At 43.1% G+C, this 25,382-nt stretch overlaps 1 protein-coding gene across 18 annotated transcripts in view; it reads left to right on the plus strand.

Moving 5' to 3' along the window:
* The window catches only part of ENOX2 (ecto-NOX disulfide-thiol exchanger 2), a 273,360-nt gene that overhangs the window by 229,874 nt on the left and 18,104 nt on the right, over nucleotides 1–25,382 (plus strand). For all 18 annotated transcript variants that reach the window (XM_074278291.1, XM_074278295.1, XM_074278294.1 and 15 more), the window contains 5 exons: nucleotides 2,046–2,252; nucleotides 3,397–3,630; nucleotides 8,020–8,232; nucleotides 9,076–9,182; nucleotides 20,918–21,032. In XM_074278291.1, the coding sequence (XP_074134392.1) occupies nucleotides 2,046–2,252; nucleotides 3,397–3,630; nucleotides 8,020–8,232; nucleotides 9,076–9,182; nucleotides 20,918–21,032 (876 nt within the window). The remainder of the gene's footprint in view (nucleotides 1–2,045; nucleotides 2,253–3,396; nucleotides 3,631–8,019; nucleotides 8,233–9,075; nucleotides 9,183–20,917; nucleotides 21,033–25,382) is intronic.

Here is a 25,382-nt window from a genome sequence, read left to right on the forward strand (position 1 = left end):
TTGACTAGAAACACTCTGATACCTGTAAACAGTGGCAAGGGAATCAGCAGGCTTGACAGCCATTGAATACTGCCTGAGTGGGTAGAAAGTGCATTGTGAAGCAGAATTATCTCCTAAAGCAGATTCAGAGTGACTCAGTTCAGCAAACTTCTCTCACCAGTTAGCAATTTTCCCTAAAAAAGCTTGCTTTCTTCATTCATTCATTTTTAACAGCCATTAATTAAGCGCCTACTGTGTGCCAGGCTCATCCAAAATGTCTTCCAGTCCTTCTCTTCTTTCCAGATCCAGTTCAATTGCCACCTCTTCCCTGAAGCCTTCCCTGATCCCCTCACCCGATAGCAATCTCTCTTCCCCTCTTGTTTATTAGAGCGTTTTGGCTCTCCCTTTTTCTCCTCACCTGCCCCTGCAGGTAGAAGGACAGGTGGAATGCTGCAGGCAAGGCTAAGCCCAGTGGGGTGAGTGAAGGCCCAATACCCCCTACACAGTGTGTGTATTTGCCTTCATGGAGCTCACAGCTCAGCAGTGGGGTAAGACCCCCCCAACCCAAATGACTGCGAGACAGTGTGGTAGGAAGGGCCCAAGTGCTATGCGAGCTCAACTGTTCAGTAAACACCTAGGGTGGGGGACAAAGATAATCAAGACTCACTTTCTACCCCATTTTGGCCAGTCTGCCTCTTCTGGCTTATGATTGGGACCAGATGAGAGTCTCTACTCTGGCTTTTTAGGTGTTCTGACACACTACAATTTGCTTTGAGTCACTGCGTAAAGGCACTTGGAGCGTTTGTGGCAAGAGGTTGGGCAAGTTCCTGCCTTTCCTCTGCCATCTTGGCTCCACCTCCCTCCCATGAGATTGTCAATAGGCTGCTAACACATCACTAAAAAGAAGTTTCTTAAAATAATCAACAAGTATGATAAGTACCTACTATGTGCCGGGCGCAAAACTAGGGGCTGGGGATACAAGCAAGGGTGTTGCGGGGCTCCAAAGAGATGAGCACTGTAGAAATGCCAGTTGTTATTGTCGTTATTGGCTCTATCAGCCTGGCAACCGATAGAGCAGTGGACAGAGCATTGAACTTCAGAGTCTGCAAGTCAAAGTTCAAATCCGGTTTCAGATGCTTACTAGCTGTGTGACCCCAAGAAAGTCTAACCTCTCTGCTTCAGTTTGCTCCTCTGCAAGTTGGAGACAACAGCACCGACTTCCTAGGGTTGTTGACAGGATCAAATAAGATAATATTGATACAGGGCCTAGCACATTTCCCCTCCCACTTGATTTTCTGGAACTTTAACGCATACCAGCAGGAGTGGGAGGATGGGTAGAGGAAGAGGGCAAGGGCATTCTGGACCAGGGAGACTCACCAGCAAACATTGAGAAGTGGGAAAAGCACAGAGTGTTTACCACAGACAAAAGGTGAGAGTTTGCCTGGAGCACAGAGGACCCAGACAGGAGTAACAGGAAGGTAAGGCTGGCAAGGTAGGGATTGTGGAAGGACAGCCACTGATGGGGCATCCTTTCCCGTGCTTTAAGATTGGCAATAGGGCAAGGCTTGTGGGAAGAAAACAGGACTGGTTTTATGCTTTGATTGGTCTGGAAAATAAACTGGATAAAATCATGGCCAGAAGATTTAGAGTGAGAAGGGACGTGTTCTTAAGGGGAGAAAAAAAGCTAGGCCCGATTCACACACCTCTCACATAGCAGAAAGAGACCTGGAATCCATCTCCTGATTCATACTTGGCAGCTTTTTGATGCTCACAGAGTCGCCGAACTACAATGGAAGGGCTCCTGGAGACTATCTGGGCTGATCCTCTCCTTTTACAGGCCAAGGATTGAATCTGTTAAGGGGAAATGACTTGCTCAGAGTCACACAGGTAGGGAGAAATAACTGACTGATACCTCTTTGAGACTCCTTTTCATTCTGAGATTCTGCAAATCCACACCGCAGGTTCCAGTGGACACTGGGGTCCAGTCCTTGTGAACTCCTTGGTCCCCGGGGGGACCGTCCTGAGCATCCATTTTCATTCTTACCACTCTTTTCCTTTCTTTGTAGATCTTCCACCACCCGCAACCCGGGAAAGACCCCCAGGTTGCAAGACAGTTTTTGTAGGAGGTCTGCCAGAGAATGGGACGGAGCAGATCATCATGGAAGTATTTGAGCAATGTGGAGAAATCATTGCTATCCGAAAAAGCAAGAAAAATTTTTGCCACATTCGTTTTTCTGAGGAGTTTATGGTAGACAAGGCCCTCTATCTTTCTGGTAGGTATCTGCGGCCCATGATTGTGGCCACTGGTCACAGAGTGTGGGGGATGTAGTGGTCCCGGCTGCTGGGGGGATGGTTTATGGGAGGTTTTCCAATTCCTCCTCCGGGGTTCTTTCCAGCTCGTTGGCCTGACCAGTCACTCTCCCCCTGCTCGCATGTTCAATTCCATGCAGCACTCACTAACTCCTATTGACATCTGGGACCTTCACATTAGAGGCAACATAGTATACTAGAAGCCTGAGTTCATATCCCAGCTCTGCCACGTGCTACCTATGTGATCTTGGCTGAGTCCATTTCCCAGTTGGGTCTCAGTTTCTTAGAAAGAGGAGTTGTCACCTTTTAGGAAGGGTATCGGTAAGTTAGGGAGCATTTATAAGAGAGTGACAAGGCAGATAAAGAGCTTTGAGATCCTGCCGTCTAAAGATCCATTGAAAGGATTTGGGATGGGATGTTCGACCCAGCAAAGAGGACTCTGGGGATGTGTCAGCTGCCATCAAGTATTTGAAGCAGGGAGGGAAGGTGCCAGGAAACAAAAGGAAAAACTTCCTTCTGGGAAAAGCGTCCCCAAGTGTAATGTGCTGCCCTGGGGAACTGGGCTCCTCAGCAGAGGGCCCCAAGCACAGGCCTGGTATCCACTTCCTGTGGATGTGAGACTTTTGTGACCATTGCAGCCGTCCTGCCAAGAACCCGAGGTCCTTTTTGAACCCAGTAGCCCCAGAGGCCTATTGTCATCGGCCTTTAGAGGTGGAAGGAACCCTAGAGATCTGGCTGGATGTTGAGTGGGAGTTAGTAAAAGACACAGAGATGTAGTGAAGTGAAGGGAGGACTTTTAAGCAGGAGTCCCAGGTCTGAAGCCTGGCTCTGGTATCAGTTAGTCACGTGGCCTTGGAAGCAAGCCTCTTGAGGCTGAGTTTTCTCATCTTTAAAATGAGGATGATGCTGTTCATACTCCCTCCCTCCCTCCTAAAGGGCTTTACGCATTCCAGAGCACTGGAGAAACCAGTCGTTTTGTGCGTTTATGGTCATTCTTACTCTGAAACTCCCCAGATTCCGCAGATCCTTGTCAGTTGGTACCAGTTCTATGCTGAGCTACTTTCCTCCCCTCCCCCTCCTTCTTTCCTTCCTGGCTCTGACCATCAGGATACCGCATCCGCTTGGGCTCAAGCACTGACAAAAAGGATACCGGTCGTCTCCATGTGGATTTTGCCCAGGCTCGGGATGACTTATATGAATGGGAGTGTAAGCAGCGCATGATGGCCCGAGAGGAGCGCCACCGCCGCCGCATGGAGGAGGAACGCTTCCGTCCTCCATCTCCCCCACCTGTTGTTCATTATTCAGACCATGAATGCAGCGTGGTGGCTGAGAAACTAAAAGGTAAAGGCATTTCTTACGCTTGGACATCTTCCTTTTTAGTAAAAGTACATGGCGTATTAGAACCCTGAGTTCTAGTACCCAAGAACTTGAACCCACGTAAAGAACTTGATCTTAAGGATACCCAATCTCACTTGCTTTTTCCCCCCCAAATCACGCCACTCTTCGATTCAAAGTCTACAGTGGCTCCCTGTTGTTTTTTTTTTCCTGAGTTCTGTTCAGGCTCCTCTACCTAGCATTTAAGGCCCTCCACCACCTAGTAGCAGCCTGCCTTCCCATTTCAGTGTCCCTTTAGTGCTGTGGCCTGTATACTCCACCTGTGCTGGACAACACTCTTTTATTAATGTTACGAGTTAGTTAAAAGAAGTGACTTTGTTCACACTTTGCTGTTAATGATGGAGATGCTAATGATGGTGGATGTTTGTGGGCACTTTTTGGGCCCTCATTGTTCTTTCCCAATTACTGGAATGTCTTCCCTCTACTTTCTCACCCCTGATTTTACAGTAAGTTTGCCCTGAAGGGGTAGCCTGCGATAATGTATAGAAAGCTAGGCCCAAGTTCAAGTCTTGCCTCTGACATACTCTACTGGTGTGAACTTTGCAAGTCATTTAACTCCTGATCCAATGCCTTATACCTATACCTGGACCTGCACTTTAAAACCAAACTAGAAAAAGCCCTCCCTGAGCCCTTCAGGGTGGGTTTTTTTTTTTTTTTTTTTTAAGAGGGGTAGGGAATTGGACTTAAGTGACTTGCCCCAGATGACACAGCTAGCATTTGAGGCTGGACTTTAATTCAGGTCCTCCTGATTCTAGGGCTGGAGCTCTTTCCTATCCTTCCCAATGTTGAAAATGACCTTCCTCCTCCGGCCTGCTCCTCACTAGGTATGTGACATTGGACAAGTCACTTAAGTACTTTGACGCCCCAGTTTCCTCATCTGCAAGATGATGGGACTGGGCTAGGTGATACCGAAGGTTCCCTCCAGCTTTTTTACCTTTAATTGAGTTAGTCTGATGGCATGCCCTTGCTAATAAATCTATAGCTGATATTTATATAATCCCTCTTATGTGCCAGGCTGTACCAATAGGATTTCATGTGATGCTCACAACAATCCAGGCAGGTAAATGCTGTTATTATTCCCTAGCTTACAAATGAGGAAAGTGCAGCAGACTGAAGTAAGTGACTTGCCCAGGGTCATACAGCTGGCAAATGTCTGAGACCAGACTTGAACTTGGATCTTTCTGACTCATATATGTGTATACATACATACACACACATACACATACACACACATATACACATATACACACAAACACAAAAATACACATATATACACATATATACACACATATACACAAATACACACAAATATACATACAAGCATACACACACATCACACACCTACACACACCACACATATACACATACACAAAAATACACACATATACACATACAAAAATACACACATACACAAAAATACACACACATATACACAAAAATACACATACATATACATATACATACACACAAATACATACATAAAAATACACACATATACACACATACACAAAAATACACATATACACACATAAACAAATATACACATATGCACACACGCATATACACACATATAAACACATACACAAAAATACACACATTTAGACATACACAAAAATACAAATACACACATATACACACACATACACAAAAATACGCACATATACATAAAAACACAGACACATATACACAAATGCACACATATACATATACACAAAAATACACACATACACACAAATACACACATACACAAAATACATGCACATACACACATATACATACACATACACACAAATACACACATACACACAAATACACACACTACACACATACATACATATACACACAAAAAATACACAAATACACACATACATAAACAGATATACACACATGCACACACACATACACATACATACACACATATACACCACATACACAAAAATACATAGACATACACAAAAATACAGACACAAATACACAAATGCACACATATACATATACACAAAAATACACACATACACACAAATACACACATACACAAAATACATGCACATACACACATATACATACACATACACACAAATACACACATACACACAAATACACACACTACACACACATACATACATATACACACAAAAAATACACAAATACACACATACATAAACAGATATACACACATGCACACACACATACACATACATACACACATATACACCACATACACAAAAATACATAGACATACACAAAAATACAGACACAAATACACAAATGCACACATATACATATACACAAAAATACACACATACACACAAATACACACATACACAAAATACATGCACATACACACATATACATACACATACACACAAATACACACATACACACAAATACACACACTACACACACATACATACATATACACACAAAAAATACACAAATACACACATACATAAACAGATATACACACATGCACACACACATACACATACATACACACATATACACCACATACACAAAAATACATAGACATACACAAAAATACAGACACAAATACACACATATACACACATACACAAAAATACACACATATATACACACATGCACATGCCACACATACACATATGCACATACATACACACATATACATAATACACAAAAATACATACACACATACACAAAAATACACACATACACAAAAATACACACATACACACCTACATATACACACATACACAAAAATACACACATATATACACACACACACATACACAAAAATACACAATATACACACACATACACAAAAATACACAAATACACACAAACAAAAATACACACATACACAAAAATACACACATACATAAACACATATACACATATACACACAAAAATACACACATGCACAAGCCACACATACACATATATACACACATACATATATACACATACACAAAAATACACATAAACACATATACACACAAAAATACACATATGCACACGCCACACATATACACACAAATACACATACATACACAAAAATACACACACATACATAAACACAAATACACACATACACAAATACACATACACACACACACACACATATACACACTTCTCTTCCTGAATTCAAATCTGACCTTGAACACGTAGTAGTGGTGCAACCTTGGCCAAGTTACTTCACCCTTTCTGCCTCAATTTCCTCATCTGAAAAAATGAACTAGAGAAGGAAATAGCAAACCACTCCAGCATCTTGGCCAAGAAAACCCCAAATGGAGTCATGGACACCACTGGAAATGAATGCCTGAACAACAAAAATCTGTGTGCATCTTATTTGTCTAGTAAATTGTAATCTCCTTGGGCAGGGACTCTGGCTTGTCTAAGTTTTATTTTCTAAGTTTTATTTCTTCTCTAACACTGAGCCCACTGTGCTCTGTACACACTTGGCACCAACTGAATGTTTCTCAAATGCTTTTCTTACAGAAACAAGTAAGTTCCTTGCCCTCTTGCAACAGGGTTACAGACTTCTGGCTCTTTTGACCCCCAGTAGATTATAGTTTGTGAGAGAAGGAGAAACACTGGTGCAGGGGAAAGAGCAGCTCCCTCTCAAAGTGCTTATAAGGAAAGCACCGCTGCAACCTTAAAACATAAAGAAATAGGAGGTATTTCTTAGAGGCCTTCAGATAGAAGCAGAGAACTTGAGAATTTCAAATAGAAAGAAGATCAGAGAGCTGGTTTTCAAGCTGGGGGGCCCCAATCCAAGGCCCCTTACTGGGGCCATGTGAGCCTGTGCAAGTCACCTGACTTCATATTGCTCAAAGCCCATAAGTTGCCAACCTTCACCAGTAGAGAGAGTTTTCTCATCCAGGAGTAAGGTCCAGTCCCTAGTCTTATCCCTTACAAAGAATAAACACCCCCCCTCCCCAGCAGCACTTTGATAAACCCCTGTGAGGAAAAAGAGGAGCTGGCAGCCATGCTTTGAGAACCTCTTCTAAGTTACCCCTGGCCCTCGCCCTGGGGGGAGCCAGTGTTTTGGGGAAATAGATGGGTTGGGATCCAAGCAGCTGGGATTCAAGGGATTCTCCCTTTTCTTTTCTTTTTTTTTTTTTTAATTTAAAAAAAAATTTGCATGGGTAATTTTACAACATTGACAATTGCCAAAACTTTTTTTTTTCCAATTTTTCCCCTCTTCCCCTCAGATGGCAGGTCAACCAATACATGTTAAATATGTTAGAGTATAAATTAAATACAATATATGTATACATGATCAAACAGTTGTTTTCCTGAACAAAAAGAATCAGACTTTGAAATAGTGTACATTTGATTCTCCCTTTTCTTCAGATGATTCCAAATTTTCTGAGGCAGTGCAGACACTGCTGACCTGGATAGAGCGTGGTGAGGTGAACCGCCGAAGCGCCAATAACTTCTACTCTATGATTCAGTCGGCCAACAGCCACATCCGCCGTTTGGTCAATGAGAAGGCAGCTCACGAGAAGGGGATGGAGGAGGCCAAGGAGAAGTTCAAGCAGGCCCTAGCAGGCATCCTAGTCCAATGTGAGTCGTGCTCCGGGGGTGGACGGGGGAGGGAGCGGCACTCCATCACTCATCTCTTTGAATTGGCACAGAAACAATATGTGCCTTCAGAGATTGTGAGCCAGCTCACTTAATCTCTTCCTGGTTGACTCATTCCATTAGTTGCGCAAGCATTAGTTACTCAGATAATGGTATCAATTCCCCAAGTGTAAAAGCAAGATTGTCTCCTGAATGGAGTCTCTGTGGTGCATCCACCTCAGCTCCTTGGGGATACTGAGGGCCATGACAGTACCGTCCCTTGCCGTTTGCACTCTGATCAGTACTTGTGGTCAGTGTACAACCACTGCTGACCATGGAGGTGAGTTCCAAATTTGGTCACCAAGGAGAGGGCATCGGCCTTTGAGGGCATTATCTTCTAAGGGATCAAGGAGCCCTGACCAGACGGTCTTTCTGGCTCCCCCGTCCTAAACCCCTCCTCTGTTATCCCAGTGTTTCCTCCTCCTCAGGCTATCACAAATTCCACAACTTGGCTTTTCATTCAAGTTGTCTCCAAACTTTCCGGACTATCCAAATGAGGAAATTGAGGCTCACTGAGAGCAAGGGAGTCCTCCAGTGTCACACCACTCCCTCATCGGCACATATCCCACTGTCCCACAGTCACTTGTCGAGTTCCCTTCCCCCCAGCTGGCTATTGATGGGCAGCCCTCCTTTTCTAAGGTCCCCTTTGCTGAGCATGGCCACAGCCTAACCCAATAGAGGAGAGGAGGATAGCAGACGGGTCCAGCAAGCCCTCTAACTGATTCTTCTCTCTCCTTTGCTCCTTTCTGCTGCTCTCTCCTCGTGACCTCCGGCTTTCCGCTACAGTCGAACAAATAGTGGCCGTTTACCATTCTGCTTCCAAACAGAAAGCATGGGACCATTTCACCAAAGCCCAGCGCAAGAACATCAGCGTGTGGTGCAAACAAGCTGAGGTCGGTAACTTTTTCTTTTATTTAGCCCCCACCCCAGGGACAATCTCTTTCCTTAACAGCTTATTAGAGAATTTGTATAAAGAAGCAGCTTCTAATCCTTACAAATGCTGTCCAGCTTCCCCCCCAAAGAAACAGAAAACCCATGGCCTCCTTTTATTCACTCAACTCTGAGTCCATTTCATTGTTAATCTGATAACTACTCAAGATGCGTGTACTGATGGACTAACTCCATGGAGTATCTGGTGAACTGTATGACGTAGTCTGGACAATGGGTATTCTTTACACTTGTTTGTCTTGTGTAGATTGTTAGGCTAAACTCTCAAATGGTTGTAGATCTCATCAACTGTACATCATCTGTAGCGTTTGGGGATTTAATGTAATCAGAGTGCTACCCAAAAACTCATCAGAGGAGCATGGGAAATCTCTCTCCCATTTAGCCTGCCCAGGACACCCTCGGTGACAGCGGCCACACTTGGGTCAAACATACATTTCCCTGTTTTGAGCCTTGCTTGCTATTGATGATCAGATGCTCTTTTAACAGTATTCTTCTGGTGAAGCTACTGCATGGCTGCAAATCATGGACCTTGATGTTCTCCCAAGAATCAGAATTGTGGGTACCCCAAAGGGTCAGTAGAGAGAGACATAGTTGCCATAAACAGGTTTCAGTGTATTGCCTAGAATAACTTAAGTGCAAGAAGTAACTAAAAGCTACCAGGAAATGTACGATCCCCTACTTTGAACTTGGTGGATGTCTCTCTTGTGTTCCCTGATTTATTCATCAGACTTTCCTCAAAAAGGTCACAAGGCTAGGGTTTGGGAGCCCTCATTTGGCGCCTTGCTGTGGCTGTCTGCTGGCCAGTGCCATTTTAAGGGTGATGGGAGCAAACTCTTCTCTAATACCTGAAGGTTTGCAAAGCACTTTTGCTTACAACAACCCTCAGAGATCAACTACTCGAGTCTCTTTAGCCCCTTTTAAATAAAGGGGAAAGCTTTTAGGTTCAGAGATGGAAAGGGTTACTAAGATAGCTAGTAAGTATCTGGATCAAAAGTTGGACATTGAGCTCCTGACTCTACATCCAGCACTGTCTTCTATACCATGTTGCATTGTGATCCTACAAAAGCCTCAGTTTCCCATTCTGTAAAGTGGAGAGATTAATCCCTGTTCTTTTTATATCCTGTGCTTATTATGAAAAATCCAAGGAGACGATATACATGAAAGGCTTTTTTTAAAGTACATCATGCAGGTGCAAGGTTGGAGTATTAAGCATTTGCCCCCAGATTCCCAGGCTCCTCTCCCAGTAGCATGGATGACCTGCACATTCCCTCACACCCTAAAAAAGTGAAACCATTTCCTCCTGCCAGCTTCTCCAGCACAACATTCTGGTACAAGGCGGTGGCTAGTACATTTCTATCCCATGGGGCTCTAGTTTAAACTATTTTATAATTACATAAACTATAGCTGACCAAAAAGCCTGCCATCCAGATGTGGCATAAGTGGGGAATTTCCCAAGAGAGAGAATCAACCAGCAATTTTCTAAAGAAGAATTGCAAAATGTTAAATGGTCATATGAAAACATGCTCCAAATCACTAAAGCAAATTAGCCAACTCATAGTTTTACCTCACACCCTTCAAATAGACAAAGATGACTAAAAACCAGAAATGGTCAATGTTGGGGAGACTGTGGCAAGATGAGCGGTTCAGGCACTCTAATACACTGTTGATGGAACTATCAATTGGTCTAGCCATTCTGGAAACGATGTGGCATTAAGCAAGGAAAGTAACTGTCTATACCTTTTGGGCCATATAGCTTCAGTGAATCAAAGGCAGAAATGAAGATCCAGTATATCCCAAAATAGTGTTAGCAGGCCTCTTGGTGGGAGTGACGAACTAGAAATAGAGTGCCCATCGATTGGAAGTGACCAAAAACAAAATCTACCTGTGGTATGTAAATATGATGGAGTTTTATTGTACTGTGAGAAATGGCAAATAGGAAGAATTCAGAGAAATAAAGTAATATTAAAGGACAGAAAAATAAGCAGAACCAAAAGAATCTCCATTTGAGCACAGAAGTATAGATGGAAAACTAATTAACAGGGAGCTGAACACTACTTAAATAGAAAACTAGCAAAAATCTTCAAGAACAGACAATAAAACGTCTCTCTTTTTTCGGGTCATAAAGTGGGGAACTCCCAGGGCAGAATACTGAATATATTGTTAAACAGTCACGAAGATACCACTGAAGGAACATGGGATTTGTAGTTAAGGGCCCCGGGTTCATGCCTTGACCTTCTAGTAATGCCCATTGAGGATGGCACTTGCCCTCAGTCTATCATTATATAGTTATGAGAAAAAACCCCTCCTGTGACTCATTAAACCCCAGGAGTGAGAGCATTTGTTATTGCCATGCACAGGGCCAAAGTCAATGGACCACTTGAGTCCCAACTAATTGTTTCTTTGGGGCTCCAAACAGTTCCTCTACGGGATGCTAGGTCAAGGCTTGAGCTGGGTGCTTCCCAGAACCATTCGGCTTGGTAGGGGGCCTCCTTTGCAAAGTAGTAAGGAGGCTAAAGGAGAGTGGTCAGTTTGATTAGAGGGGGAAAACATGCTTCCTGTGGGGCTCCTGCAGGCCTTTAGGGCATGTTTCTTTAATGGGATAGCACAAGGAAATCCCTTTGTGGTCTTCTGTGATCAGAGGAAACAGTAAATGTCAAATTGGCTTTGCTGAGCTTCAAGCCTTGTGGGATAGATGTCAACTCTTATCCCAAGGGGAAAGGACCAGTGAACAGGGTGGGGGTTTGAGGATCATTCGAAGAGACTGAGGTTCTTTAGCCTGGAGAAGGGAGGACATGAACTCTGGAATTCCATTACTTAGGGTTGTCATGCTTGGCCTTAGGAGATAGAAACCAGGTGGGTGTTACAAAGAAACAGATTTTGGCTAATATGAAAAACATGGTGGTGTATTTTATGGTTATCCAAACTTTACCCGGAGACATTCTGTGACAGGACACTAGATACTTGCCAAGGTAACTCATTGAATTTTGGGAGTTTTGTCAAGTGGTTTTTCATTTCAGTTGCGAGGAGGAACCAGGAAAATCTTCCCAAAGGAGGTGGCATTTGAGCTAGGTCCTCAAGGCAAGGCTAATTTGTTTACTGCTCATCTGTACTATCACACTAACCCCCATGCTTCAAATCTCTTCCTACTTGAACCCATCCTCCCCACATCTACCTAAGTGTGAATTGGTCTAAGAGCAGAGGTCTGCCCATCATTCCTCTGCTCTCTGAACTTCATTGGCTACCTGTTGCCTCCAGGTTCAAGTGTAAACTCCTCAATCCACCTTTAAATCCCTTCTCAACCTGGATCTAGTCGCTATTTCCATTCCTGACTTCCATTGCCTCCTTTGAGCTCCAACTGCCTTATTTGCTGTTCCTCGCACCTGACGCCCCATTTCCCATCTCCCTACCTTTCACAAGTCTGGAATGTTCCATTTCCTTTTCTCTACCTTTTGGATTCTCTCAAAGGACTCCTATAACTGTACCTCCTACCAAATAGAAGGCTTTCATGGCTTGCCTCTCTAACATCACTCGCTATATTTGCATTGACTCACATTAAATTATATTTTATTATCTCCTGTTATCACATCATGTCATGTTGTACTTAATTCCACGCATAGTATATGGATGCCCTTCTTGTCTCCCCTATACCTCACACTACTGGCTTGGCTCCTGTACTCTCTGTTCACATTAAAAACGACTACTCTCCTTGCCCCATGCTCATCTCGCCCTCAACCCCCTCCATGTCTTTGCTCATGTTGCCTTCTACATCTGTAACAATCTATTTGCTGCCTTCCCCAGCTCCATATCTTTTTTTCCCCTGAGGCAATTGAGGTTAAGTGCACTCTCCCTCCAGTTTCTCCTCAGCCTCTGCCCAGACCTCTGTTATTGACCCACCGTCAGACATTTCTTCAGCATCTCCTACTGTATACATATACATATGTAAATATATATACCAGGCACTGTGCTAGCTAGGTCCTGGGGGTGCCGGGACAAAAATTGAGACAGAAGAGGCGACAAGTACAGATAGAGGTATATGCAGAATACATAAAAAAAAGACTAGCTACCCATTTGACTTTTTATCTTGTTTACTTCTGTACATCGTAAATGCCTAATAAATTTGCACCCACATTAAATTATAAGTTCCCCAAGGGCAAAGACAGTGTCATTTTTCACCTATGGATCCCCAGCCAAGGTCATGGCATGCAGTGAGTACAGAAACCTATTGGGGCAGGGAGATTGAAGGAGACGGGGGAATGGCCACTGCTCCCCTTGAGTCACTGACTTGAAGAAGATGCTAGCCGTGGTGCAATGTGTGGAAGAGACTGATGGATGTACGCCATGGGCATGTGAAGAAATGACCCCAAGTAGGAAGGAGAGAATACTATTTGCTATGCCTACTTCCTAATTGGGGTTTTTTCTTTGTATGTGCCGGCATCCCGACAAAGAAGAGATCCAGCCTGCTGGGGGGGCAGTGGCTCTTGGGAGGGTTGGATGGTTAGAGCATGAAGCGTCTATTCTCAGCTCCTCCTTCTACAGAAGCCCAAAGGAGGAAAGGGAGTTGTCCAAAATTACATAAGTAATAGAACCAGGATCCCCTTTGACTTTCAGTCCTGTTTCTCCATACTGCCTTGGTATATATGTGAAATTTCCTGAAAAGACTAGAAAGATTAGAGAGAGGTTGGGGGGAAGCTGGCATCCAATCCCTGCTCCTCTTGAAAGCCAAGCTGAACAAGCAAGTAGGCCTTTTTGCTCTTGGGTCATTTAAAACTTTACCCATTGGCCTGACTTGATAGACCTTTGTATTATATTCTTCCACTCAAAATTGCTTAGAAGCTGAATTTTTCTTGAGATGGAAAACCAGGAACAAGTCACTGGGCAGTCAGTTCCCCCAAGAAGGACCTTCCAAAAGTACGTTAAGGGGAGATAGTAAGCTCCCCAGTATCGGAAACATTTAAGGGGAGCTAAACCTTCCACGTGTCAGGGATATTTTAATGTGGATTTATGATTTAGTGGAGTTTGGTCTAGATTTTCCCTGAGGCCTCTCTGAGATTCTGATTGTGTCAGGTTTTGCTATACCTTGAAGCCGGCCCAACCAACCATCTATTGATCCCAGAGAAAAGGAGCTGATAAATCTCAGCATACTTCCAAAAGTAGCTCCCTATCGCTTTGAAGATAAAATGAAGTTTTCAGTTTATCATTTAAAGCCCTTCACAAGACCCTCTTCCCTGCCCTTTGCTGCAGAGGCGGAGGAACTGTGGATAGGGCATACTGCAAATAATGTCAGATTTTTTTCAGTGTGTTGATTACTTAAGCTAAACTTGTTTTTGTTCTTTTTTTGTGAGTATGTTGGGAAATGTAGGTGATATAAAAACAAAAGGCCCATAATTTTTTTAAGTACGATGCATAGTTTGGGTCCACCCCATCTTTCCAGACTTGTTTTATATTACTTTATCGATACAATCTACATCCTAGCCAAAATTGCCTTTCCATATCCCACCTGCTTGCTTTTACTCAGGCTTTCAACACCCTGGACCTGCAATGGTACCGCCTTCTCACCTTTAATTCTCAGAAAACTTAGCTTCCTTCAAGGCTCAGCTCAGGTGCCAATGGGAAGTTTTAACCAGTGCTCCCCAGTTCTCACTCTTCCCCTCCTCAAATTACAGGTAGAATGTAAGCTTCTACAGTGAAGGGGTTGTTTCATTTTTGCCTTTGTGTGCCCAGCACCTAACACAGAGCCTTGCTTATGATGGGCACTTAATAAATACTTGCTGAATGGAATTGAAATATCCCAATTGCTTTAAAAAAAAATCTAGATTTATAAGCTGACATTTCTAAACTTCAGATGATTCTTTTCAGCAGACATTAAAGTTGTCCTGAGAGCCCGATTGTCGGAAATCTTTGTTTGTCCCACCTCTTGGATTCCCACCATTGGGAAACCTACTGACCCCATTTGTATCAACATTTCTATAGGCTGCCAGGCTTTCTTTCCCCCAGAATGGGGCACAACAGGCAATGATTTATAACCAGAGTTTGTGGTTTGCCTTGTCCTAATAATGACATCTCAGGGCTCTAATTTCTGTAGAAGATTTTTAGAAAGGCTTTCCCTGGCCCCTACCCCTTCTCCTCCCTTTCTGACCCCCTCCTCTTGTTGCACTGCCAAGTTTCCTGTAAATGCGAAAAGTCTCAGTAAGTGAAATTGTGTTATGCATTTAGTAAAAGGTTAGCAGCTCAGAAAATCTTGTTCCTTCCTGTCGTAAAACACAAAGCAACACGAATTCACAGCTGTGTGTGTTTTGTACAGTTGTTGTCAGCCTAATTACTATGCAGTAATGTGATTTGTCTGTCTCATGATTAATCAGAAATGCCAAGTGGTACAAAGGTTCAACTCCTGACTCTGCCTCATGTTTACCTAGACCTCAGTTTCCTTTTCTGGCAAGGGAGAGTGTCACTCTTCAAGTTCTAGATCCTGCAATTGTATGGCAAGAGACAAGACACTATGAAGGGGGAATAATTTCCTCTGTCTCATATTTCAGTTCCATTCCTTATCAAAGAGTTTCATGCCTCAAATCGTGCTCATTATTGTTATGGAACTTGACATTCAAACCAAGGCAGCATCCAGAGCTATGTCACTAAGAACCAATTGCTTTTAATGAAATAGTTACAGACTTCCCCCTTCTCTCCCCACTTTAAACTCCATTTTGTGTGTTGTTGTCCCCCTCCCCATTAGAATGTAAGCTCTTTGGGGGGCAGGGACCTGTATTTCTTTATGCAACACTTAGATCCTCCCTTTTTCCCTTTCCTTCCTCTCTCCCTCTCTTCCTTCCTTTCCTCCCTTCCTTCTTTCTTTCCTTCTTCCCTTAGTTTTTCCTTCCTTCCTCCCCCCAATGTCTCCTGGTAGTATGTGTCAGTACATGCACACCATTTTCCAAAGCAATTCAACGCCATGGCCTATCTTGGGCAGCTTTTGTCCACAAAGTCATCCTCTAGTGTGGGACTTTTTAAACTTTTTGCACTCGTGACCCTTTCTTGCTCAAGAAATTTTTTCATGACAGCAAGTACATAGGTAATAAAAATTATCATTTACTGATAATAAATCATAAAGAAATCTATTTTATTTATTTTTGGTGAGGCAGTTGAGTTAACTATGTGACTGTAGGCAAGCCACTTAAGAAGTGTTAAGTTTCTGAGGCCAAATTTGAACTTGGGTCCTCCTGACTTCAGCCCTGATGCTCTATCCATTATAGTGCCATCTAGCTCCCCTCAAAAAAGGTTATTTTAAAACAATTCTTTGGTATACCTATAGTTTTACCATTTATCAATGATGGAAGCAAATTTGCATACTAATGATATAGATGTATTTATTTTTACATAAAGAATTAAATTGTGGTGGAATAACCTTTTACTCTTGCCAAAGTATTTGCGACCCCCACATTCAATTAAGTGACCCACAGTTTAAGAAGCTTTGCTCTAGTGTATCAGAAAGCCAGGGAGGGGAACCTGAGTTCTTAAAGTTTATGCTGAGAAGCATAAACTATTTCCAACTAAAGCCTTTGTCATGTAATCCTTTATCCCTGATACCCCATGAAAGAAAGTAAAAGATAAAACAGTTCTCAGAAAAGGGTTCAGAGGACGCTAAGTATCTTGAGGAAAAGGGTCCTCTGTGTAAATCTTTCATAGTAAGTCCGTCCAACATGCTAGAAGCCTTTCCTCATGATGGGGGGTTCATACATTTAGAGCTAGAAGGAACCTTACAGACCACTAAATTCAGAGCCCTTGATTTTACCTATGAGGAAACTGAGGACCAGAGAAAGCCAGCTTGTAAGTGTCCAAGACACGATCTAAAACAGGCCGGGTCTTCTCTACCTTAAATTCAGTGCCAAAAAAAATGTCTGGTATGGCAAGTCCTATGAAGCAGGATCGCACTTTTAGTACTAACAATAATAATAAGGGAGATAGAGTGCTTTCTGCTCTGTAAAAAGCTTTACTAGATTATATGATCTCAGCTGAGCCTTACAAACAACCATGAGAGGCAAGCCTTGTAGCTATTAGAAGCCCCATTTTCCAGATGAGGAAACTGAAGCTTAGGGAGGTGAACTGACTCGTTTCTGAACACGTGGCCAGTAAATATCAGAGGTCGGATCGGTGAGGTCGAACCCAGCCCGGCCAATTTTAGGCACAGATGAGTAAAGGAATATTGCTAGGAAGTATGGCTGCAATTTGCATAGGAAGAGAGGAGATGGTCTGGATTGGGGTCGGGAAACGCAGTGCATTTGAAGTACCTCAAGCTGAAACAAAGTCCCATTGTTTTACATCAGTATTCCGCTGGTGATGTTCTATGCCTTCAAATTATGAAATACCAGCATCTAGTTGCAGGTCACCCAAAGGACAATGGAGAGGCCCACGCTGGACATAAGTAGATAGCAGCACATTACCAATGAAGGTTGGCCCAGGAGAAGCGGCTTTAAGAGCCATCAGCAAAGAAATGCACGGCTGAAAAAGGAAGTGGGCTGGCTATACAGACAGATCCAGAGATAACCAAGGGTAGACTTGAAAGTTTGTGTAGTCTTTAGGTTGAGAGACACCATTTTGGAGTCTTGCTTTTTATGAGAAGCGGCACGGCACTGAGAACAGGCACTGAATTTAAAGTAGAGAAGACCCAGCCTGTTTTAGGTCTTGTCTCAGACACTTACAAGCTGGCTCTCTCTGAGCCTCAGTTTAAAGGCTCCTAGTGTGTTAGACAGACCTATTATGGAAGATTTACAAGAGGACATGGACAAGAATCACATGAGATGAAAGCATATGGATGGGCTGTGACCTTGTACTGTGGGTGGGACTTTCTACCTTTATAAGATCACCAGTCCATCCAAATAGAGAAGTATGGGCTTTTGAGACTCCACTGGCCATTTAGAGGGAAAGGACTGTAAACTTGGAGTCTGAAAACCTGGCAAGCTCTTTGCCCTCTCTGTATCTGTAAAATGGGGATAATTGCCCTTTTTCATAAGCTAGTTGTGAGGAAAGGGTTCCATCTCATAGAAGTGACCATAGATGAGTGCCACATTCACCCATTATGTCTACCACAGATGCCAAGATTCACAAAAGGATTTCTGGGTGAATTCAAATGTAGCCAGCTCCTCAGAGATCTCTTCTTACTTTTTCTGAGATCACAGCTGGCATTTAGACCAAATCAGAAGCCACTATTGAGACTTCTTCTTTGAAATAGTCCTGTAGAGACCTTTTGACCCTTTGGGAAACTTAAAGGCCTGCAATGTTCACTGGGTAAGCTGCTTAAGGAATGAAGAACATACTTGTACTCTTCAAGACAAGGCTCTCTGGGCTTGAGCTATGGGCTTCCGTGAATGGCCAGACTGCTTTCTTTAGCAAGATACCTTGAAGGCTATGGTGGCCTCTTACAGATGGCCCATAGTCTTGGCCTGGTCTTGGGTATTTAAGTAAAACAGATGAGGATTGAAAGTCACAGTCTTTTTATCACTAAAACTGTTGGACTGATGAAGAGACGGGGCCTGAGCTCTGCCCCATTTCCTGAAGGACTAGGGGAGCCAGCCACTTAATGCTCTGCCCCCATTTCTTTTTTTTTTTTTTTTTTTTTTTTTTTGGTAAGACAAATTATCACAATTTAATCAATTAATCTTTAGTCAATGAATATCTTACTATATCTGTTCATGCCCTTTCAACAATTAGGAGTACAGATATCAATCATGTTCTTTTCTTCTAATGTATGACTTCTTTCTTTTTATTTGTTCTTTCCATAAACCTCTAAATATGCTATATATTAATTAATTTTACAAATAAATTATATTCTACATGATTTCCTGACACCCTTATAGACCCCACTGGACTTCTTTATTGAATGTTTTTTCCAGTTGTACCTAAATTCTATATAGTTAGGGCCTAGCCTACACTTATCTGCCCCCATTTCTTTAGCAGCAAAGTGGAACCAACCTGTAATATTCATTTGGAGAGGACTTGGAAACATTAAGTGAGTGAAGTGTCCAAGTAGGAATGAGTTGCCCATCCAGCTAAGGATGATTTGTTGAGGTTTAGAGTTTGTCTGGTTTGGGTTTTTTTTTTTCTCTTTCTTCACTAATTGCCTAGTTCTATGGAAAAGGCCTCCAGGTAAGCCGCCTCTCCTGCTCCTAAGGAGATGATTCTTTCTCTGGCAGCTGGTAGCTGGATGCTGACTACCCACAGGGCATGTCTTTGTAGTGAAAGACTATCTGCCTGCCCAGGGAGGCTTCCCGAGGAGGACGGTGCTCCACTCATCTAAGGTGTTCTGTGCTTCAGTTGTCTGGAGAGTCTAGCTCTGCTTTCCGCAATAAATAGACAGTGCATTGAATTGCCTTAAAAGAGAGGTAGTATATCCATCACCTCGAGCAAGTCTTTTCAACATGGTGCCTGTAGCTAGGACATAAGTTAGGCAGCCATGACAACCACATATTTTTCTTGATGAATATTCCCCATTGGCCACCATCAGACCTCATTATAAATACCGGGCCACTAACAGAGCTTAGTTGATCCCGAAAAACCACCTCCTGAGATAAGACTGGATACTTAAAAAATGAGCCCTTCCCCAATAATTTTCCTCCGCAGCGGGTTTGAAGAAGATCTAGCAAATGCCTCTCTCAACACAATCCTTATAGAGTTCATTTTTTTCAAATAAGCTGTTTGGTTTTCATTACTGGACCATCCTACATCAGCTCCAATTTCCTTATTCTCAACTGTTAGTCATATTGTCGTTCAGTCATTTCAGTTGTGTCTAACTCTTTGTTTTTTGTTTGTTTTTTGTTTTTTTTATTAATTTTATAATTATACATTTTTGACAGTATATATGCATGAGTAATTTTTTTATAACATTATCCCTTGTATTTATTTTTCCAGATTTTCCCCTTCCTCCCTCGACTCCCTCCCCTAGATGACAGGCAATCTCATACATTTTACATGTGTTACAGTATAACCTAGATATAATGTATGTGTATAAATCCAATTTTCTTGTGTGTCCAACTCTTTGTGATCCCATGTGGGGTTTTTCTTGGCAGAGATACTGGAATGGTTCACTCCATCTCATTTTACAGATGTGGAAACTGAGTCAACAGGGTTAAATGATTTGCCCAGAATGATACAGCTAGAAAGTAGCTGAGATCAGATTGAACTCTGGAAGAGGAGTCTTCTGATTTCAGGACTGGTACTCTATCTACTTTTGTGCCAACTAGCTGTCCTATCATTCGTGATGCTCCAAAATAAAAGCTCATTTCCTCCTGTAACACTTAAGTCTGAAATAACTTGTACAGAAGTCCAGGCATCTGTGCTGAAAAGGTTTAATGTGGCAGGATGCCAGCCCAGAAACTCTTGGGCCTTGTGAACAACTGGGGCCTTGTGGCTGAGAGAAGAGGGGAGGGTCTAAGTGGGGAGGCTTGTGGACATGATCAGATCCCTGAATTCTAGCAGAAACCGTTTGCAGGCAACTTGAAGCAAGTTTGTTGCTGGCTTCCGGTTTGCCCCCTTGTGCCTGGTTCCATTGCCGTTTGCTGATTTAGGAGGTCTGTTTGGCCATCAGGTGACACATCAAGGCTTCTCCTATTGTGTGTTTGGTATCAGTTCTCTCTCCCCTGCTTGACATGTTCCAACATTTCAGCACCTTAAAAGTATGCCCTTTGAACTTTAGGAAATCCGCAACATTCATAACGATGAACTGATGGGAATCAGGAGAGAAGAGGAGATGGAAATGTCCGATGAGGAAATTGAAGATCCTAATGAAGCAAAAGAAAATGAAGATACAGGTAAACCCATTCTGCTCCTATCTTTGCAGCAAAGGTCGATTTTTCTGGATAAACTTCCCATGTGTTCCATTTGTTCCCATTTCCCATTATGATGAATAATTGAGAAGTAGCTATGTTTTCCCAGAATCTTGGGAAATTTGGTAAGCGTACTCTTTATCTTGGTTGAGTTTTCCAGATTCTGTCACCAGATACACCATTGAGAGAATATATCCAGAAGTTAGAATTGTTTAATCGCTATTCAAAATCCAGTAGAGGGTGAGGGAGTTTGAAGGAAGATGAGATGGGGGAGCTCATCTAGGTTGCACTTGATACACTCCACCCCTGTAAAATTCTTGTCTTTCTCTCTCCACAAACCCTCCATAATCTGCCTGGGTGTACTGAAACATCAAGAACATCACTGTAGCAGTCCCAATGTCCATCTGTTGGCCCTCCCTCTCACTGAGTGACCCTCCCACCTCCTTTTCCAACTCAACACATTATCCATTACATTTTTTACACCCTTCATTTGTGCATGCATTATTGCACTCAGCTCCTCACTGCACCTCGCATCAACTGTAATTGTGATTCTTCCAGTTTATGGTCTCCCATACTGCACAACCATATGGTATCACTAGGAACCATAATATCAGCAGACATTTGGTGAAGCAGCTTCCATACCATTAGGTAGAGTTACATTATTAGAGACTTTGTGACACCATGCTGATTGGGGACACATTGAGTGGGACATATCCCCCTCTGTTGGCATTGGAAGCTACACAATTACAGATGTGATGATAATGTCGTACAACCAGAAACTCTTAGGGAAGGAAAGCGAGCAGGTTACCCAGACTTCTTTCTGGGCAGCAGCTGGTAAGATTGACTCTTGGCTTTTGTTGTAATTCCAAGCCCTACTAGACCCCTGTAGACCTACTTTACCTAAGTAGAGCCCTTTGTCATCTTCAGGAACGTTAGCTTTCATTGAGCAGGTGAATAATTACTACAAATGCATGCAGTCAAGATAAACAGAGGACAGGGAATTTAATCATGAAGCCATTGGACTCATTTAACTGCCTGGCAGTGGCAGCTTAGAGCCTATTATTCCTGGCATGAAGGCTGGTCTCCTCCCCAGTATCTGCACTACGTAGAGAGCGTATATCTAGTGTTAACCATGATATAAATGTGCCTCGGTGTCCAGGCACCCACTTGATCGACTGCCAAGTTTGAGAAGTTACTGAAGAAAGAGAGGGATGTCTGCAGGATTCAGATTGAATACACTTACTGGGGTAGAGCATGACATTTCGCTTCTCTGTCTTTCTGGAGCTAAAAGCTGCATTGGCCCCTGCATAGGGCCTTATTTGTTTAGAGACTGGGAAGTCCCTGACAGATCATCTTCAAGCTATTTTCTTTCCCGCTCCACACATGAAGATGCTGCTTTGTCAAATAAAGCTATCTACAATAGACTTAATGGAGCTTACCAAATAGCTATTCTCTCAGAAGGTTTCAATTCATTTTAATTCAAAGACTTTTGTGTGTTTTTCTTCCCCCGGATCGGATCTAATTCTGTTGTCTCGTTTCTATTGTACGCAACTGTTGAAATCCCGTGCACCCTGAATTTGGTATGAGAGGGAGGCTTCCATTTATAGCCAAAGTCATTGCCTGTTACATAGAAGAACTCAGTTCTAAAAAGGGTTAATTAATCATTTAGGAAAGGGCTTCTTTTATTTCCATAAATCCCGGCTCAAAAGTCCAGAAATCTAGAGCATGACACTTCTCAGAGCTCTGGGTTGGCCCCATCGTGTTCCATATGGGATGTGAAGGATGCTCTCTGGAAGAGAAGGCTGCCCCATGCACAGTCAGCCTGCTGATTCATGTTCAGGTGTGGGTTAGACTCAATGGCCCCTGAGGTCCCTTCCAACACCGATATTCTGGGATTCTATGATTGAAGAGGGCCCGTGCATCAAAACCAATTGTATCGGGGCAAAACTCATTCTGGTTTCGGCAGTGATGGAAATTCCATAGACTCGGTGAATGTCAGCACAGCTTGGCACGCTATATCCTTCAGCAGTGATTTGCTGCCCTCCTTTCTCAGACCTGTGCTCCCACATGGCCAAAGCCAAATTCGTAACAGAATTGTAGATTCTCAGTGTTGGAAGGCACTTCAGAGGCTGTGCTCCTTCAGTGACCTCCTTTCACATACGGCCCCATTTTCTCTATTTGGGGCCCAGCCCAATCAATGAACTAAATTTCTGTTGCAAGTCCAGGGGGATAAAGAAAAGCCTTGGACTTGTTCGTGGGCATCTGTGAATCTCCCAACTAGAAGGGCCTTTAGAAGCCCTCTGGGCCTTCTCAGCCCCACTCCAGCTTCTCTGACAAATGGGCAGCCAGACTGTGTTTGACAACTTCCATGAGAGCAAACCCAGCCCATCTGGAGGCAGCCCAGGATCTTGTGATGGGAACTTTTTATTTGTCCCAAGCCCAGCTAGGCCTCCCCATGGCTCTCCCTCCTGGAGCTGAGTGGAACGAGTGCAATCTCTCTTCCACATGACAGACCTTCAGGTACTTACAGACTCCATGAGTTGCTAAGTCTTTTCTTCCCCAGATAAAATATGCCCAATTCTTCCAATCAATCCTATGGCAAGATCTCAAGGCCCTACACCACCGTGGATGCTCTCCAGCTTATGGAGCATCCTTTCTAAAATGTGCCACCCAAAACAGAATATACTACTCAGAATGTGATCTAATCGGGGTCCAATATACCTCCCTAGTCCTGAACACCATTGCTATCCTAACAAAGCCTAGCACTGCACTAGCTCTCTTGGATGCTATACAATATTATTGACTCATACTCCTAAAACCCCCCAGATGGTTTTTCAGACAAGCTCTTGTCTAGCCATGACTTACTCATCTTGTATTTGTGAAGTTGATTTTTTGAATCCCAGCTCAGCTATATGACCATGGGCTGGGCTGCAAAATATGAAAGCTCCTTGAAGGCAGGAACCGTTTTGATTTTTAAATTTGTGTCACCAGTGCTTAGCATCCAAGAGAGCTAGCAAGTCACTCCATCTCTCTGAGCCTCAGTGTCCCTGTTTGTCAAATAGAAGTGATAATGTTTGCATTCTCAGCCTTCCTGGTTGATTGGGAAGGAATTATTTTATAAACCCTAATAAATAAAAGATATATGTGTTTATCCACAGTGTGGAGAACATGAACATAACTGCCAACTAGAATACAAGAAGAGAAAAAAGGGAAGGATACAAGGCAGCATAGTTCAGAGGAAAGATTACTGAATATGGAGTTGGTCCGAAGCTCTTTAGCTTTCCTATTCCTATCATCAGTTTTCCTAGCTACCAAATTAGGTGATCTCTAAGGATCCTTTTATCCTAAAAACTACTCTGACCTACCAAAGGCCTGCCATGCCCATTCCATCACTGCACCCCCTTCTTCTCCACCCCCACCCCAAAAAGTGAACTCTGTCTCTCTATATGGTCTAACCAACTTTTGTTAGGCTAGCCTGACCAAGTTGTCGTTGCTGCTGCTGTCCTTGGTCCTGAACAGACAGATGGCCATTTCTGTTTAGCAAGTCGTCAGTTTCCTTTTCTCTGTGGAATGCCTAGCCAAAGGCTTCCCCTTCCCCCTTTTCCCCACCTGGTTTGGGCCACATGCTTGTTAAATCTCAGAAAGCCAGCTGATGAGCAGCGGCTCAAAGTTGGGAGAAATGACAAGGATGAATTGGACTCGGACGCTTATGGAGCTAAGACTTGCCGTATTAAAAGAGTTCTTGCTCACAGTCAGAAAATCTATGCGATTACAGCAACAATTAAAGTCAGTAATAAAACCAAACATCAAAATGAATGTGCGCCTTGCCAAAGGCCTTCTGAACTTGAAAAAACATACAAACCAACCGCTAAAATGGGAAGTTTAAAAGCACTTTTCACAGGGACTAATTATATGGCCATTTAGAGAGAGCAATACTGACATCATCTTTCCTGTAATCCTCAGTCTGTCTGACTGCCCCATTGACTTAGCCTGCCACAGACTATCCTCTGTGCCTAGAATCCTGTGAACACAGAGACACCATCTAATCTAATTCTTTAATTTGATCAAATTTGAAAACCAAAATCTAGCTAGGGGAAATACCTTTCCCAAGGGCATATGGCTAAAGTAGCAGAGTTGAGGTAGAAAACTTGGCTCTGTTCTTATCCCCTTTGCCTCCCCTGCATCCCATATACCTTCCAAAGACCAAAATATGTCACACACTTCTTGAGGGGGAGCCAATCAGGGTTAAGTGACTTGCTCAGAGTCACGTAGCTAGTAAATATCTGAACTCAGGCAGTCCTGATCCAGGACAGGTGGTTTATCCACTGTGCCACC

Source organism: Sminthopsis crassicaudata, chromosome X, assembly GCF_048593235.1.
Source record: "Sminthopsis crassicaudata isolate SCR6 chromosome X, ASM4859323v1, whole genome shotgun sequence".
In the NCBI taxonomy this organism is placed as follows: domain Eukaryota; kingdom Metazoa; phylum Chordata; class Mammalia; order Dasyuromorphia; family Dasyuridae; genus Sminthopsis; species Sminthopsis crassicaudata.